The following is a 17,708-nucleotide window of genomic DNA, read 5'->3' as shown; positions in this document are numbered from 1 at the left end:
GACAATTCAATTCAACAGTGCAGCCAAACAGTAATTAATCAGAGTAATTTCCAGACCAGTGATTTGTTTGCCACAGACAGAAATTTAATTATGAGGTGCAATTTGATTCTGGCATGGTTTTAAAGATGCCAAAAGTTCATAACTTACTTCAAATGTTTATTTTAGAAATTTGAAGTTTGGTTAACAGGAAAAATGGTGACAAAGTGCAAAAGCTATGTCATACAGAATGCAATCTCTCATACAGAATCTCACAATTTTCATTGCAAGCCAATTAACCAGAAATTTTCAATAAATGTGCGGACAAAGATGACTTTGATTATTGACTTTCACTCAATGAAATAATCGGATTTTCTCACTATATATAAAGATTACTTTATTTTCTTGTTGAAGATGTCACAATTAATAAATTGCATTCTTAAAATGTTTCTATTTCTTCCTCTTCATTATCCCACTTTTAATTTCCTTTGTTGTGGACAAGTGAACTGATTTGGAAACTGGAAGGGGTATGGTTGTCTTCTGGACTCTTAAGTCTAGGATTTGAAATGAAGTTTCAATCTCTTTTTGCAGAATTTCAGAAGCTGCTGTCATCTGTATATCGTAAGCATCCTTGATAATTTTTTCCAGATTCTGAAAATTAAACAAATTATTGTAGTAAAAATAACAAGCAGTTTCCAAATCATCAAGTAAACGCTAAACTAACTGACTGGAAGGGAGTTAGTTCTTGCTGTTATTCTGGAGCTTCAATGAGCTGTACTCGTGAAACTCTACGGGTGTGATTTTGTGGGCCCATTCACTGTGGGTACAAATACCGTTATGGCCGCTAAATCTCATGAGGGAGCCATAACAGGATTTACGGTGGCGAGATCTTGGTTTCAGATCTTTCGATCTCAAGTAGTGCATACTTGTGAGATACGGCAAAAGGAATTGGGCAGCTTGGTAAAAGCGCACTAATTTCAGGGAATGGTTCCAAATGCCCTTGAGGTCCCAGGTCTCCACCCTGAAGAAACTTTGCCAGAAATTCCTGCTGATTGCAGGGCTGGGTACATAATCCACCTGCTCTATTGAAGATCTGATGCAAAGGAGACAGGAAATGTGACAAAAACAACATTTTGTGGTGAATTTCACACTAAGTCTGTCTCCTTTCCTCAACTGACTTGGATGCCAGGTGTAATTTTGGCATTGAGGTTAAGAGAGTAGCTGAAGTGATGTCCAGAGCCATTTCCAGATCAGAGTCATGTCCAGGAATACTCCAGAATTTGTCGGCATAAAACTTTCAGACCACACTGAATGAAGAGGCAATTTAGCAAATATTCTTGAACTTTTAAGATAGGCCTAGCGGCTGCACTCTCACACAACAATGCGGTTTTATCTTTCCTGCCCCTACCTGCTATACGATTGAGTGCCTGAGCTGTGTCCTACTGGTGCAAGCATCCACCTTCTTTATTTAAAGCATCTGGGCCCTGGAAACTTTTGTGTGAGAGGATTTCAGGTCTCCAGTGCCTCAAACTTCTCACTCTATTGAGGTTCTGACTCTATATGCTTAATAAGTGAACACAAAGAATCTTCTAATAAATAAGTAGATTACAAACAATAATACAAGGCTAACAAGGTAATTCATTATGGTTATATATACATTTTCATTAAGATTACTATTATGTATTCAGAATAATAGCAAAAAGTTAGTATTTCATACATAGAACACTTCATCAACTTGTAGCATTAACTTTCATATTAAAGGTCTTTATTAAATCACCTGAAGAAGGATGAAAATCCACTTGGTGAGAAAGGAATTAAGAAGGGAGAACAATCAAGTGAGTGTTTCCAAAAGAGCTTGTCACTGGGACTGTCTGTGGGGAAGTCTGCAGGCAGGACAGGCCTGCCCTCTACTGTTAAAGTTGTCAAATGCAACAAAAAACACAGATTTTTCAGAATTAAAATTGAAACCTACAGGTTATGTTTTGTGGTATTATCATATGAATACTCGATCCGCTCTCTAAGTCCAATATTATATATCTGCCGAGCAGTACCATGCTCAAAATCTTGAGTTGCCCTGTGCCTAGAGGATTTGGTTTTAGATTGCACCATGTGTCAGCTGGCTGGTGAGCAGGCAACATGGTGCAGGCGTGGGAGAAGGAGTGTTGCCATCCTGAAAGTTCGCAGGTTTGTGTTCCATGGAGTCACTGCCACTATCTCAAGGTGGTACCTCAGCAATCCAGCTGCTATGCCCTTGAACTCTCTTTGAACAGTGACATCCAAAACACAGTATAAAATTCTCAGTTTGCACATCAACATTTGATGAAAGGTGTTATATCTGACATTGTATCATGGTGGGCTCCACAGGTGTGCTGATGGAGGTGACTACCTGTTCCATGTTGAAAAAGACAGGCTTCAAGCTCTGCACAAAGCCCTGTGCCAAGTTGGAGCTGTACTTGTCTGTGCCCCTGAGCATTACATGCAGGCTTTCTGGTAGGCTTCCCAGTGCACCAATAATTTGGTTGTACACATCCACCTGCCTTTTTCTGTAGCCTGACCCAAAGAAACTCTCATCTGATTCCTCTGTAGCAGAACTGTTGTCTGATTTTCCTCTGGTGAGCAGGAACCTGAGCAATTGTTTTCCCCTGCCCTGGCTCCTGTGAACTTGTGCATAGTGCCTCACACATGCCTCACCACCTCCTTTATACTAGCCTCAATAAGTGATTGGTCTCTCAGCTGGTGGCTGCAAGCGTAAGACTGAATGATGGTGTCTTTTTATCTTCAATGTCTTCTTCCGCTTCCTCCTCTGACTGGGAAGATTCCAGATTTTGGGTATCGGAAATGAAAAGGGAACACACTTGGGTTGTGATGAGGGAAAAGGAGAAAGTAAGAAGTGCATGCTTCCACAATGTGCAAGCCAGTGGAGATCGTGTGATAAGGGGGAGGTGAAATGAGGGAGAAGTGGGAAGAGGAGGATTGGATTCAGTACCAATTACTATCATCTCAGCAATGTCCCTTTCTCTGAAGGTCGACACTGTCTCATGAGAGTTAAAAGATGCACGCCTCACTTGCCTTTCTCCAAGTCTCTCCTGCTGCAATCTGTTAGTCACCTGTTTCTCCTGAGAGAGAATTATGTCAGTGGGTGTCCTGCAAAATGTTTGGGTGGTGCTTACGTGCAAGCTGTGAAATGTGATCGAGGTTTGAACCAGTGCTACGTATGTGACAAATTGAAGGATTGAGTACGGATTGAAATCGAGTGTTGGAGGATGGAGTGAATGCCAACATTTCATTTGTCTTTCTAATCACTTGCTGTACCTGTATACTGACTTTTGTGATTCAGATACCCGGACACCCAGATCCCTCTGTACCACCGAGTTCTGCAATCCTCCATTCTATTCTCCCTGCAAAGTGGACAAGTTCACATTTTTCTAATTATCTTCCATCTGTCAAACTTTTGTCCATTCACTTAACCAAGCTTTTGTCAATTCTACACTTCCTTTTGACAACTTACTTTTGTACCTATATGATGTCACCAGCAAATGTAGCCACTGTATATTCAGTCCCTCCCATAGACGAATAGAATACTTACAGTGCAGGAAACCATTTGGCCCATTGAGGCTGCACCAAATCTCCAAAAGAGCATCTTTGGACACTAAGAGGTGCAATTTAGTATGGCCAATCCACCTAACCTGCACATCTTTGGACTGTGGGAGGAAGCCAGAGCACCTGGGAGAAACCCACACAGACACAGGAAGAATATGCAAACTCCACAGACAATCACCCAAGGCCAGAATCAAACCTGGTCCTTGGCGCTGTGAGGTAGCATTGCTAACCACTGTGCCACACAAATTATCGATGTAGATTGGAACTAACTGAGGCCCCAGCACTGATCCCTGTGGCACTCCACTAGTTACAGTTTGCCAATCTGAACAAGACCCATTTATCCCAACTCTCTGCTTTCTGTTAGCTAACCAATCCTTCATCCATGTAAATATGTTACTCCTATACCATGAAATCCTGGGATGGCAGGTCCGTCATGTGAGGAGAGACTAAGTCAGTTAGGATTATATTCACTAGAGTTTGGAAGGGTGAGAGGGGATCTCACAGAAACTTATAAAATTCTAACAGGGTTAGACAGGATAGATTCAGAATGTTCTCAATGGTGAGGGAGTCCAGAACTAGGGGGTCATAAGTTTGAGGATAAGGGGGTAAACCTTTCAGAACTGTGAGGAATAATTTCTTCACCCAGAGGGTGGTGAATGTGTGGAATTCATTACCACAGAAAGTAGATAAGGCCAAAACATTGTGTGATTTCAAGAAGAAATTAGATATAGCTCTTGGGGCTAAAGAGATCAAGGGATATGGGGGAAGGGGAGCTCAGGATAAAACAAAGAACAAAGAAGAAAGAAAATTACAGCACAGGAACAGGCCCCTCGACCCTCCAAGCCTGCACCGACCATGCTGCCCAACTGAACTAAAACCCCTACCCTTCCGGGGACCACATCCCTCCATTCCCATTCTATTCATGTATTTGTCAAGACGCCCCTTAAAAGTCACTATCAAAGAACAAAGAAAGGATATTGAATTCGAAGATCAACCATGATCAAAATGAATGGTGGAGCAGGCTCGAAGGGCAGAATGGCCTACTCCTGCTTCTAGTTTCTATGTTCCTAAATCTTATTTTAATTGTGACACCTTATCAAATGTCTTTTGGAAATCCAAGTGCACCACATCTAGAGGCTCCCTTTATCAACCTTGCTTGTTACTTCTTCAAAAAACTCTAATAAATTAATTAAACATGATCTTCCTTTCTCAAAGCCATGTTGATTCTGCCTGATCACATGATTTTCCAAGAATCCTGCTGCAACCTCCTTATCAATGGATTCTAGCAATTCCCTATAAGAGATGTTGGGCTAATTGGCCTCTGGTTTCCTGCTTTCTGTCTCCCTCATTTCTTAAATAAAAATATTACATTAGCTTTTTCTAATCTGCTGGGACCCTTCCAGAATCTAAGGAATTTTAGGAGATTATAATCAATGCAGGTACTATCTCTGCAGCCACTTCTTTTAAGGACATCAGATGCTGGCCATCTGTTCCTGGGGATCTTTCAGCCTTTAGGTCTGTTTCTCCAGCAGCTTTTCTCTCATGATGGTGATTATTTTAAGTTCCTCCCTCCCATTCACCTCTGGATTTTTGTATCTTTGGGACGTTTTCCAAGTGTTCTACTGTGAAGGCAGGCAAAATACCTACTCAATGCCTCTACCATTTCTTTGTTTTCCATTATCAATTCCCCAGACTCACTCTCTAAAGGGCCAAAATTAACTTTAGTTACTCTTTTCTTACTTAAATACTTGTAGAAATACTTTCTATCTGCTTTTATTTATATTACGAGCTATCTTTCTCTCATACTCTATTTTTCTCCCTCTTTATTATCTTTTCAGTCATTTTTTTTGCTGGTTCTTAAAGTTTGACCAATCATCTGACCTACCACTAACCTTTGCAGATTTTATGGTGTTTCTTTCAGTTTGATGGTATCCTTAACTTTCGTATTCAACCATGGATGATACTTCTTTCTCAAAGAGTCTTTCTTTCTTATTGGGATAAATCTTTACTGTGAGTTATTAAATATCTGCTTAAACATTTTCCTCTGCATCTCTACTGTCCTCCCTTTTAACCTAATTTCTTAATTCACTTTAACTAGATCTGCTTTCATACCCTTACAATTATCTTTATTCAAGTTTAAGACAGTCTTAGACACACACTTCTTCCCCTCAAACCAATCATGAAATTCTATCATGTTATGATCGCTGTCACCGATGGGCTCCTATACTATGAGGTTAATGATTAATGCTGTCTCATTGCTCATTACCAGGTCCAGAACAGTTTGCTCCCTGGTGGGCTCTAGAGTATACCAATTCAGGAAATTGTCTCCAATGCACTCTATGAACTCATTTTCCTGACTACCTTTGCCAATCTGATTTGCCTGTAGACTAAAGCCGCCCATGATTATTGAGGTACCTTTCCTATACACACCCTCTATTTCTTCCTGTATATCTTGTCCATCTGTTATGGGGCTATAAACTACTCCCACAAGTGACCTCTTACCCTTACTATTTCTTATCTCTACCCAAACTGATTATACATCTTGTTCTTTTGAGTCAAAGTCAATCCTCACTACCGTATGAGTGACATCCTTAATTACGGTGGCACAATGGTTAGCACTGCTGCCTCACAGCGCCAGGGACCCAGGTTCAATTCCTGGCTTGGATCACTGTCTGTGCAGAGTTTGCACATTATCTTCGTGTCTGCGTGGGTTTACTCCGGGTGCTCCGATTTCCTCCCACAGTCCAAAGATGTGCAGGTTAGGTGGATTGGCCATGCTAAATTGTCCATTAGTGTCAGGGATATTAGCAGAATAAATATATGGGGTTACAGGGATAGGGCCTGGGTGAGATTGTTGTCAGTGCAGATTTGATGGAGCGAATGGCCTCCTTCTACACTGTAGGGATTCTATGATTAACAGAACTGTCCCACTGCACTTTAGTAGCTTCCTTTTTTTTGAAATGTCAATATTCAAATCCAAGCCTTGGTCACCCTGCAACCATATCTTTATAATTCATATTTATTTCTATCTATGCTAATAATACATCCATTTTGTTATGAATGCTGCACACACTCAGATACAGATTTAAAAAAAAATACTTTTCCAGTCCAATTCAGAGTCTCAACAAGTTGAGACAGTTCCGATCCAAGCTGACAAGACAGGGTATGCAACCCTTTACCCTGTCTTGGGCCTGATCTACATGAGCCAAGCTGATTGGAGTAGGCAGACGTCTCCGCCCCCAAGGCTTGATCTCATTTGCATCTTAGCCAAAAGGCTGAGATGCCGCTTTTAAAAATTGCTTCATATGAAAATGAAGCTTAAATGCAACCCAATGGCCACGACCAAGTGCAGCATCACCAGACCACACTTGATCTTAGCCAAAAGGCCGAACACTCAGATACAGATTCTGTATTTTTACCATTTGCATTCTCTGGCCTTATCTGGTGGTGTACTCTAAAGATTGTACCCTCTGTCACCTCCTGTCACACTCTGGTTATCATTGCTACTCTGCTCTATTACCACATTGTTTCCCTTTGATTCACTAATCTCCTCTCATTTGATCCCTTCCCCTCACTAAATGTAAAGCCCTCTCTATCACCCTACTGATATGATTCCCCAGAACTCTAATCCTATCATGGTTCAGGTGACGACCTGAAGGAATAGAATATGCTACTGAAGACTGAATTCATCATCTTCAACAACTTGGGTCGAGATGGTTAAACTTCTGGCACTGTATTCATGTTCCTGATATTGACCTCTGCAGCTATTTCTTCCCACTGCCTCCTAAGCATATGACTGGAGGACTTCCTGCCCCCAGCTGGCTCAATGGCCTCTGATTTGCCCACACCGCCATCACCTCAGCACTGCAATTATCAGGGTGCCACATTTAAAGGCATTAGCCACACTTCACAGGTCGCCAGGAAGTGATGGCTGCGAGGAAATCTGCACCAAAACTCCCCAATGCCTGCTTAGAGGGACCTGTCGATGCTGTTGAGACTTGCCACAACGTATTCAACACACGCTCAGTGCGGAAATCTAGCAGCAAGGTCACAAGCCCAGCGTGGGAGACAGTGGCAGTGGTTGTGAATGCCAACACACTGCAGAAGAGGACTGCCAACCAGTGCTGCAAATCTCTCCCTCACTGGTCCCTCTCACTATCCATACATCCCAAGCATCCTTATCATCTGCCCTGATATGGGTTCTGCTTACACTCTCTCCATCTGTTTCCATGCAGGAGAAGGTGACACATAAGAGGGAGAGATCCCAAACAGGCGGAGGAATGCCAGACCTCAAGATCCTCACAGACTTGAAGGACAGAGCCGACTGGGGAAAACATTGACTGCTCCTGTGCTGATGGTGAGGTCAGCGGGGATAAACCAAGTGAGGATCCAGCACTGAAACAGACAACAATTGGTGTGAGTGATATCTCCTTTTCCTCATCCCCTGCCATGCACTAATGACCTCTCCTTTATTTCACAGGCCAATCTGGGAAGCAGCCCAGGAGGTCCACCAGTCAGGTCTGCAACTCCAGTCTCCACAGCAGCACAGAGGAGGGATGCACGGACCCTGATTTAGAAGAACTATCAGAGCACTCACCCACACCCTCCACCGCAGCACAGAGACACACACCTCGGTGGGGCCTAGTTCCAGAATAGCCTCATGGTCACAATCTGGTGAGTATATCACACCTACAGCAGGCAGAGACAGGAATGTTCCAGGGTTCTGGCACTCGGAGGATTGCTGGAGGCCAGGAAATCTGCTGAGTCCCACTAAGATGATGAGTCTCTGGACTCAGTTATGCCTCAGTTGCTGGAGCTCCAAAGGCAAACTTGGGAAAATTAGGAAGGGATGTCTGGTACACTCCTCAGATTGAAAGGCTGCATGGAGGAGTTTGTCCACCTTATGTCAGAGGTGATTGTGCCAACACTCCAATGTAACAAGGTCAATACAGCAAGGGGTGATGGCCACTGTGGAGACCTTGGTGCAAGACTTTTGTCCTGCACTGCTGCAGGACATGCACTCCATGGTTCAGGCACTTGTGGGCATCCATGAGTGCCAAAGCCAGAAGATGTCAAGGCTTCTCGAGCTCACTCCAGCTGCCCCTCTATCCCAAGGAAGAAGTGAGGGCCCCTCGGACACCCATAAGGAGGAAGATCAGTTGGTGCACCTCCTGCGGCCATCCACCCAGGTGACTCCGGGAGTGTCCCACCCATCTACAACCCCTCTTCCTATGACCGTTCCAGCTCCAGAGGCCATGGAGGGTGGCACAGCCATACAGTAGGACCCTGAAAGCAGGCCAAGGCCCTCCAGAGGATACCTGCCAAGGTCATCACAGACAACAGGGTGTGGTAGACAGCAAACTGCCTCCATCTCTGCTGTGGATGTTGGGGACGCACCAAAATGTAACAGCAGGGGTAGATAGGTCAAGAAGCTCTAGATGCACAGCATTGGCATGGGTGCTAAGCACTTGTGCATAATGTTCACCTCTGTAAATAAACTCTCCCTTATTGCATCTTTACTATGGCTCCTTTTCTGATGTCACATTCAGTCAAATGCTGCCTTGATGCATTAGCAGTACTAGTGGACAGTATGAGTTCAGCTGGCTGCAGGCAGAAATCATTTAAAACAGCAGCCATCACAAATTTAACATGTTTCCAGCAATGCAATGAACAGACATGGGTCAATCTCATATTGTGATCCCCAAATCAGTTTTTGTAAGCTATCTAATTTAACCCCAACTTACGTAAGTAACACTCAATGCTTTTGACATTAACACTGCAATGAAGTTACTGTGAAAATCCCCTAGTCGTCACACTCCTGCGCCTACTTGGACACACCAAAGGAGAACCCAGCATGGCCAATTTACCCAACCTGCACATCTTTGGACTATGGGAGGAAACCAGAGCACCCGGAGGAAACCCACACAGACATGGGGAGAATGTGCAAACTCCACACAGACAGTAACCTAAGCCAGGATCTGAACCTGGGTCCCTGGCACTGTGAGGCAGCAGTGCTAACCACGATGCCATCTTAGTGAATGTGTACTATATGCCTGCTGAATGTGCATTAAGGCTACATTGACATTGCAATTTGTAACAGCATAAAGCAGTTTTGCTTTGGCAATGCTAAAAAGTAATAATTATGGTGTAAGTGGACTGAGATTGCTTTAACAGTCCACTTCTAACTAACCCTCATTTAACCATATTTGCCAACATATTTTGCATTAAATAGAAAATAGAAGGCAAGGTCATCATGAAACAATTTTTTATGGGGTATCTCACCTGTTCCTGTTGGAAGCTTGCATCAATACTGCAACTTGTTGTCTGCCTACTCCTAGTTCCTCCAATTTACTTACCCCAGAAAATTGTTTCAAGCAAAGATTTCTGCACTAAAAGCCTGGTGGTGGTTGATTAAAAGAAGAAATGGGCTCACTTACTGCTCTTTCTAAAACTTCTTTATCTTGAAATTTGAGATCCTTGTAAAATTTCTCCAGTTCTTGCACACTTTTCAGCTGCACTGTCTTCCGGAAAGCTGACATCTCGGCCCGTAACTGATCTTCTGCCTCACTGAGCTCAGCCATGTGTTTCTCGTATTTCCAAAGCTCAGCATCTATACCGTCCTTCAGAATTGGGACTTCTTGGGGTATGTGGACCTCAAGGTTATGTATGGTTTGGTCAATCTCTCTGGCTTCACACAGTACAAATTGGTAGAGACGATAATGTTTAAAGAAAGTTCCAGATAAGTAATTGACTAAATGTTGGAGGAAATTAGGATTCAGTTTATGTTGGTACTCTTCACATTTATCTCTCAATTTTCGAAGAGCCTCTTGCATAGATTTCCCTGAAAATGAAAACAAAACAAAATTATTTTTTGTTTGATTTCTCAATTTGCTCCATGGTAATTTTGGTCATTGACAACAATTTTAGAAGGATTAGAAATAAAGGATGGTAAAAAAGATATAGGATGGAAATCAAAGTCAGTGTGGGAATGCAGCTAAGTAAGATTTCAAGCCCATTTAACACAGTAGAACAACTGTGTTGTGCAGAACATACATGACATGGCTATCCAAAACAACCGGTGTAAGAAGTGTCACAAGGAGACACGTAACACAGAATAATTAAAGGTTCCTTGAGCTCACATTACAGAAGCTGCTCATTCCACATTTAGTGAGAAACAAGGTGGTAGAGAAAGGGAGATGGTTGAACAATCATGTGGGAAGGAGGACTTGGGTAGAAAATGTAGGTTACAAATTAGCCCAATCCTAATCTGTTCAATTTACTTCCTCCACAAGACATCCTCAGGGAAAGAGAGAGAGAGTCAATAAAACAGAGGGAGTTCAGGGAGAGAACCCATGAAACAGCACATGCTCAGAGGGAGAGCCCATGAAGCAGCAAGAATTCAGAGAGAGCCCATAAAACAAATGGAGTTCAGAGAGAGAGCCTAGAAAGCAGCAGAGGTTGTGAGCCCTGCATCTAAAGAGGGGGGGGGGAAGGAAGCATGAGGGGGCAGGGGGGATTCAGAGGAGGGACCCCCATTGGGGATGGGAAAGTGGGAGGACAATCATATGAGCAGCAGTCAGGGGAGGATGATCAGCTGGGGCCAGAATCTGGAAAGGGGGACGGCAATATCCAAGGGGTGAGGGAATGGTGGGTGTTGACGGTTGACAGATCTGTATACACAATATTCTGGGGGATCGCGTGCCCGCACAATGGCGTTCCTAGAGCTCAGCAACCGGCCTTCTGGGGAGGCTGAGACTCCAGTTCCCCCTACTGGCGAGATTCACAATATGGCCTCTGTATTGCACAGAGTGCCGTAAATTACTATTGCTTACCTCGCTGATAAAACGGGCAAGAAAACCTCCTGTCCTCATGCCCGTTTTACACTTAGAATTTTAAAAAAAAAATTATGCCCATTATATTTTAAATTTTTTATTATTAAACATTAAATGTTTTAAACAGAAGCAATTGTGCTATGTTTCTTGATCAGTAATCAGAAGCAGCAATTTAAACAGCAATGTAAACAAAATCTTGACAATAACTTGAATTTTAGTATTACCTTCAGTTTCGCAAAGTATCTCCTCTGCAAAACATACTGCCAGTGCTACGCTGGGCCATGGAAAGCCTTTCTCAGCAGCAAATATAATAGTGTTGTACAGATAGTCAAGAAGAATGCCTGGTTTTAAATCTTTCTCTTCATCAAAAGCTTCCCATTTTAGTAATTTAATTAAATGACAGCGACCATCTTCTTTCTAAAACCAAGCAATTAAAAAGTTTATTTTGAGTTAAACTTTTCAAACCATTCTTAAATTGAATTACGACGACATAAAATATGGGGCTGGATCTTATGGTATCTGCTGGTGAGTTGAAGGTGGATATCTTGTAAAATGCAGCACGAAGCCTGCCCGCTGACTTCCTGTCCATCATTGACCTGTCTCCCACTTTGCGAAAAGTACTGGAGATAATTTTGTCTTTAATGGCCACTGAAATGTTTCACCCATCGTGACGCTATTTTACCTGCAGCAGAGGAAGGCCCACACCAAGTGGGTAACCCAGCAGCTTTTACTGGGTGGGCTGGTAGCAGGCAAGGTGGGGAACCTCATTTAGGTTTCTCTTTTGTCCTTTGGCAGCACCCCCTGAGATCACATTCCTCTTTATCTCTCCTTCCCACTGGCCACTTAAACCTGGCCCTCCACCTCCTTCATGGAGTCTGGCAGCCTGGCCCCTCCGATACTCGAGACTTGCATTAATTCCAGTTTTCTTAACCCCTCCTCTTTGGGTATCACCTGTAATTCCAACTGTGGCCACCATTCAAACCTGGCGCTGCTGGGACTACAGAACTGTTGGCAGTCTGATTGGCCAACAGCTGGCAGAATTTCCTCACCAGATTGGAGTGGAGGTCTTGCCCTGAGATAGCCACTCAACTGAGTATTTCCATCAAATCGCTGAGCAACTGGCAGATATTTTTTTATAAATGAGCTAATACAATATCTGAAAGCATTTAGATGCTTAAGAGCATAAAGTAGAACATGTCCCTGTCTACATTAACGGGGACGAAATAGAAAGGGTCGAGAGCTTCAAGTTTTTAGGTGTCCAGATCACCAACAACCTGTTCTGGTCTCCCCATGCCGACACTATAGCCCACCAACGCCTCTACTTTCTCAGAAGACTAAGGAAATTTGGCATTTTAGCTACGACTCTCATCAACTTTTACAGGTACACCACAGAAAGCATTCTTTCTGGTAGTATCACAGCTTGGAACGGCTCCTGCTCTGCCCAAGAACGCAAGGAACTACAAAAGGTCGTGAATGTAGTCCAATCCATCACACAAACCAGCCTCCCATTCATCGACTCTGTCTACACTTCCTGCTGCCTCGGCAGAGCAGCCAGCATAATTAAGGACCCCACGCACCCAGGACATTCTTTCTTCCAGCTTCTTCCTTCAGGAAAAAGATACAAAAGTCTGAGGTCACATACCAACCGACTCAAGAACAGCTTCTTCCCTGCTGCTGTCAGACTTTTGAATGGACTTACTTTGCATTAAGTTGATCTTTCTCTACAACCTAACTATAACTGTAACACTACATTCTGCACTCTCTCATTTCCTTCTCTATGAACGGTATGTTTTGTCTGTTAAGCACGCAAGAAACAATACTTTTCACTGTATGTTAATACATGTGACAATAATAAATCAAATCAAATCAGATTTTCAGATAGTTGAGAGTACTATTATCAGCCGGCTTTTTTGTAGGTGGGCCCCAGACCAACTTTTCACATCGCTCCTTAAAGTCTGGTCCATGGACCATTCCAAACTGGACACAATTTCCCACGGTTTTGCACAACCCAATGTAACCAATGTCAGTCCCTTCTCATATAACCTACCATAAGGCAAAGGACTATTCCACTGTGGAGAAGAATGATAGGAAAGGAAGTGGATGTGGAAAGGAAAGAAGTAGAGATTCAATAGTGGATTAGCTCTGGTTGGAGTAATTGGAAGAAGGCAATGGAGTGTTGTGTAATAGAAAGTGTGCTGAAACAATTTCTGAAACCAGCCTTGTCTTTCTTATACTGCAGAAACTTTGGCAACGTCAAGAGACGAACAACGACTGAATATTAATCAATGCAGATGTTGAGATGGATGTATGGAGTGACAAGAAAGGACAAAATTGGGAACATCAGAGGGTTAGTGAAAATTGTGGGAGCAGAGAGTAAGGAGCTAGGAAGAGATTGAAATGGTATGATTGCGTATTGTGAGGAGAGAGAGGAAATGTGGCGATACAAATGGTGGAGATAGGAAAGCCTAAGACCAGCTGGGAAAATGTGACAGTGAGAGTTTAAATACAGTGGGACTGGAAGAAGAATGGGTGACTCACAAGAGGAGATGCAAAGGGTGATCAGTCAACATTGTGGTGATGCCAATATAGCAGAAGCCAAAAGAAGAAGATGAAGGGAAGGCAGTAAATAAACTGCAGTAATGTTTTTGTATTTTTAATTTATATTTAGAATCTTTTATTTTGTTTATGTTAATTATATAGAATGGTTAAAATAATATACACTTGCCATTACTTTTAATATCACAATATTAGCCTGTGAGCTGAAAATTAGAAAAAAGACTTTGCGACAGAGCTTGAATTTCTCTGCATCTACAAAATTATCTCCAGTACTTTTCATCTTCAAAATTCAAGAATTCTAAATTTCAAACAATCTCAACAATCTACTACAGCAGAAATGCATGCTGATTGACTGGCAAGTTGGCTCAATTGTTTTTATTCATTCATTGGCTGGGCCAGCATTTATTGCCCATCCCTAATTTCCCTTGAGGGGACAAGTTAAGAGTCAACCACATTGCTGTGGATCTGGAGTCACATGTAGGCCAGACCAAGTAAGAATGGCAGATTTCCTTCCCTAAAGATTATTAGTGAACTGGATGGGTTTTTACGACAATTGACAATGGTTTCATGGTAATCATTAGACTTTTAATTCCAGATTTCAATATTGAATTCAAATTTCAACATCCACATGGGGCAGGATTTGAAGGTCGCCAGAACATTACTCTGAGTCTCTGGATTACTAGTTCAGTGACTCCAGATTGGCCAAAGTGTTGCCATGGAGAAAACAACTGGCAATTATAAGATCCACAAGCTCCTAGGTAATTTGAAAAAGGCAGAAGACTTGAACATATACCTTTTGTTTGCAGAGAACAGGGCCCTGTGTTCTAGCAAGCACAAGTGAGGCACATTACAAGCTCCACTGATTATCTTAAATTGATTGTTAATATAACTATGAGCACACTCAGAATTGCTCAGCAAGGCTGCCCAATCTAACAGTAGATATTTTGTTTTGGATTTTGAAATTGCGGGCTGGTTAGGTATGGTGCCACCAAAGGAACATACTCATTCTTCGATTCAATCAGCCATTCACAGGAATATACCGCCTGGCATAGTAGCAGCACTGAAATTCATAGACAATGTTGTTCAGCGGTGTGGTAGGCAGAACATCATTTTAGACTGCAGGCAGCATCCTGTTGGTGGAAAATCCCACTCACAGAGCCACTGTATAGTAACAGCGTGAAATGGCTTTTTTAATGTGTTGTCCAATTTTTTTGAGATACTTTCCAAGGTAATTTGAGGCAGACTGAGCACTTTTCAGGTCCAAAATGGCAACTTTTGGTCATTTGTGAGTTTGTGAGACACACAGCAAACAATGGTCTGACCAGGATAGCAGTGGTTTCACAGGATAGCTTTGATCAACTCTATTTCAACATCAAGCTTGCAAGGTGAGCAAAGGGCTAGGGCCCTATTTACAAGGTTGCTAATAAGGCCAATCTTAAAGTGTGTGGAGCTATACAAATTCTAATGTATACATTGACCGGTGAAGGTAGGCTTACTGTCATAGAGAAATCACCAGCATATTTCTCAACTAGCACATCGAGGAAAGAAAATGCATTAGATTGCTCCATTTCAAAAGAGAATTTGAGCATGGGATGGAGCGTATTAAGGTAAGGAAATCCTCACACACGGTTGCAGATTCAAAGATCGCAAACGTATCATCTATGTATTGGAAATATGCCCAGGATAGGAAGTGAAAGTTCATTCTATCAAAGGTGTGTTTCTCATGTAGTATAAATTGTTGTGATTGTTAAAAATTTGGCATTCTTGTGTTTGTCCTGATGGGTGCCAGACAAAAAGCTTCAGCAACATGCCTCTCTTTTCAACAATATTCAAACTCGACAAAAAAGTTATCAATAGTTAACTGAGGAACAATAATAGGCAGATGTAAGTAAAATATCGATTGAGATTCTTCACTAATTTGTTAATGTTCGATATATTATTATGAAATTACTCACCACAATTTTTTTTAGCATTACGAATTTTTTGTAGGCTCACATGTAAACATTAGAGCAAAAGTAACTCGAATTTAAAGAGGCTGTTGTATTTAAACAGAACAATTGGAGATGGTCAGATTGTGGGAACAGGCAGGATCTATTTGGTCTGAAATTTCCTTGCAAAGGTGATTGATAACATTGGTCATGATCTTCCAGGAAACAGCAATTATTGTCAGATTACCATACCACATGAACTTTTCAATGGTGCTCCACATATCAGCCTATACTTTCCTCTGCCAGTATAATCAAGGACATACTCTCTTCCACCTTCTTCCATCGTGAAAAAGATACAAAGGTCTGTTCTTGATACCGACTCAAGAACAGCTTCTTCCCTGCTGCCATCAGACTTTTGAATGGACCTACCATATATTAAACTAATCTTTCTGTACACTCTAGTTATGACTGTAACACTATATTCTGCACCGTCTCCTTTCCTTCGCCCCTATTAACACTATAAACGGTATGTTTTGTCTGTATCATGCACAAGAAATAATACTTTCCACTGTATCCCAATACATGTGACAATAATAAATCAAACCAAATTGAAAGAGCCTTTCAGGCTCAGTTTCTTCAGAAATGTGGAGCAAACAGTCCCACAAAGAACTCTATCACAGCACTGTAGCATTGGGGGGGTGGGGGGAGAGACAATCCTCACCCTCTTTTTTACAGAACCAGCTGCTGTAAGATTAGTTTAAATGAACCATGTGAATGAATGGGCGAATGGATGAATGTTAGTGAATGGAGGAATGTGTGAATGGCAGATTAGTAGGGCAGGTAGGTAGCTGAGGTAAGTGGGTAGGGTGGTTGGTTGGCAAAGGTATCAGGTGGACAGGATGAAAGATGGGTGAAGTGGCAGGTGGTGAGGTGGTAGCTGGTTTTGCTGGTGAGTGGATAAGTTGGTAGGTGGATGAGATGGCAGGTGGGTGAGGTGGTACATGGGTGAGTTAGTAGGTCAGATCGGGAGGTGGTCAAATGGTGGGGAGTAGTTAGGTCTTTCAAAGTTGGGGAGGTAGTTGGGATTAGCATGGTTGGGAGGGGTAGTCGGATCAGGTTGGCGGGTTTGGGGATTGGTTTGGGAGTTTGTTTTTGGGTTTGTTCGTGAGGTTTGTTTTCGGATTTGTTTGGGGGTTACTTTGGGAAGTTGGGGGTTTGGGGGGTTTCTTTGGGAGGTTGGGGGTTTGTTTGGAGGGTTGGTTTGGGAGGTTAGGGGTTTGTTTGGAGGGTTGGTTGGGGGTGATTGGGGGTTGGTTTGGGGGGTGGTTTGGGAGGTTGGGGGTTTGGGGGTTAGTGAGAGACGAGTGGGTGGCGGGGACAGCAGCTGTACAGTTACCCAGGAGTTAGACGGGGATCTTTCGGTGTCAACATTTCCTGGGTAACAAAACAGGTGAGTCCCACTGAACTCTCCGACAGCAACTCAAAGTTGGAGATTTTTGCAGCGGGTGAATTGCCGATCAGAGGTTCAAGCGGCCCAGCTCATTCCCATGGAGCAGTCCCGCAGAGTGCGGATCCGGAGGGTCTGGGCAAAGGCTGACTCTGCACCGGGTGGTGAGAGCTCCACACTCTGGGCCGCTCCAGTGCAGCTCCCTCACACCTGGGCCTTTACCTGCAGCTCCGCCACCTGGCGCACCTCCTCCGCCTGCAGCGCGCTCATGGTTACTAAGCAACGCTGTCAACAACACATCCGGGACATTTAGGCGCAGGCTGCTCTCGCGAGAGATCTCAAAAGCATTGATTCGGGCTGTGTGCCTGT

The 17,708-nt window shown here is 43.0% G+C and overlaps 1 protein-coding gene across 1 annotated transcript; it reads right to left on the bottom strand.

Moving 5' to 3' along the window:
* Window positions 1-69: 69 nt before the first annotated feature.
* On the bottom strand, window positions 70-17,617 carry cunh8orf74 (chromosome unknown C8orf74 homolog). The gene is made up of 4 exons (XM_078205653.1): window positions 17,562-17,617; window positions 11,633-11,825; window positions 10,014-10,417; window positions 70-627 (listed from the first exon to the last, which is right to left on the bottom strand). Exons 1-4 carry the CDS (start codon window positions 17,607-17,609, stop codon window positions 427-429), a joined length of 846 nt encoding a protein of 281 aa, XP_078061779.1. The 5' UTR covers window positions 17,610-17,617; the 3' UTR covers window positions 70-426.
* Window positions 17,618-17,708: the final 91 nt, after the last annotated feature.

This window comes from Mustelus asterias, unplaced genomic scaffold (genome assembly GCF_964213995.1).
Source record: "Mustelus asterias unplaced genomic scaffold, sMusAst1.hap1.1 HAP1_SCAFFOLD_884, whole genome shotgun sequence".
Taxonomy (NCBI): domain Eukaryota; kingdom Metazoa; phylum Chordata; class Chondrichthyes; order Carcharhiniformes; family Triakidae; genus Mustelus; species Mustelus asterias.
The sequence above is the reverse complement of the archived record's forward strand: the minus strand, read 5'-3'. Positions and strand labels throughout refer to the sequence as shown.

Bases quoted from the DNA above. Each gene is read 5' to 3' on its own strand.
- cunh8orf74 (XM_078205653.1), bottom strand. From the start codon at position 17,609: ATGAGCGCGCTGCAGGCGGAGGAGGTGCGCCAGGTGGCGGAGCTGCAG. The intron at 11,826-17,561 runs GTAAAGGCCCAG...GCTTGGTTTTAG, and splicing joins GCCAGGTGGCGGAGCTGCAG to AAAGAAGATGGTCGCTGTCA. The intron at 10,418-11,632 runs GTAATACTAAAA...TTTCATTTTCAG, and splicing joins GATACTTTGCGAAACTGAAG to GGAAATCTATGCAAGAGGCT.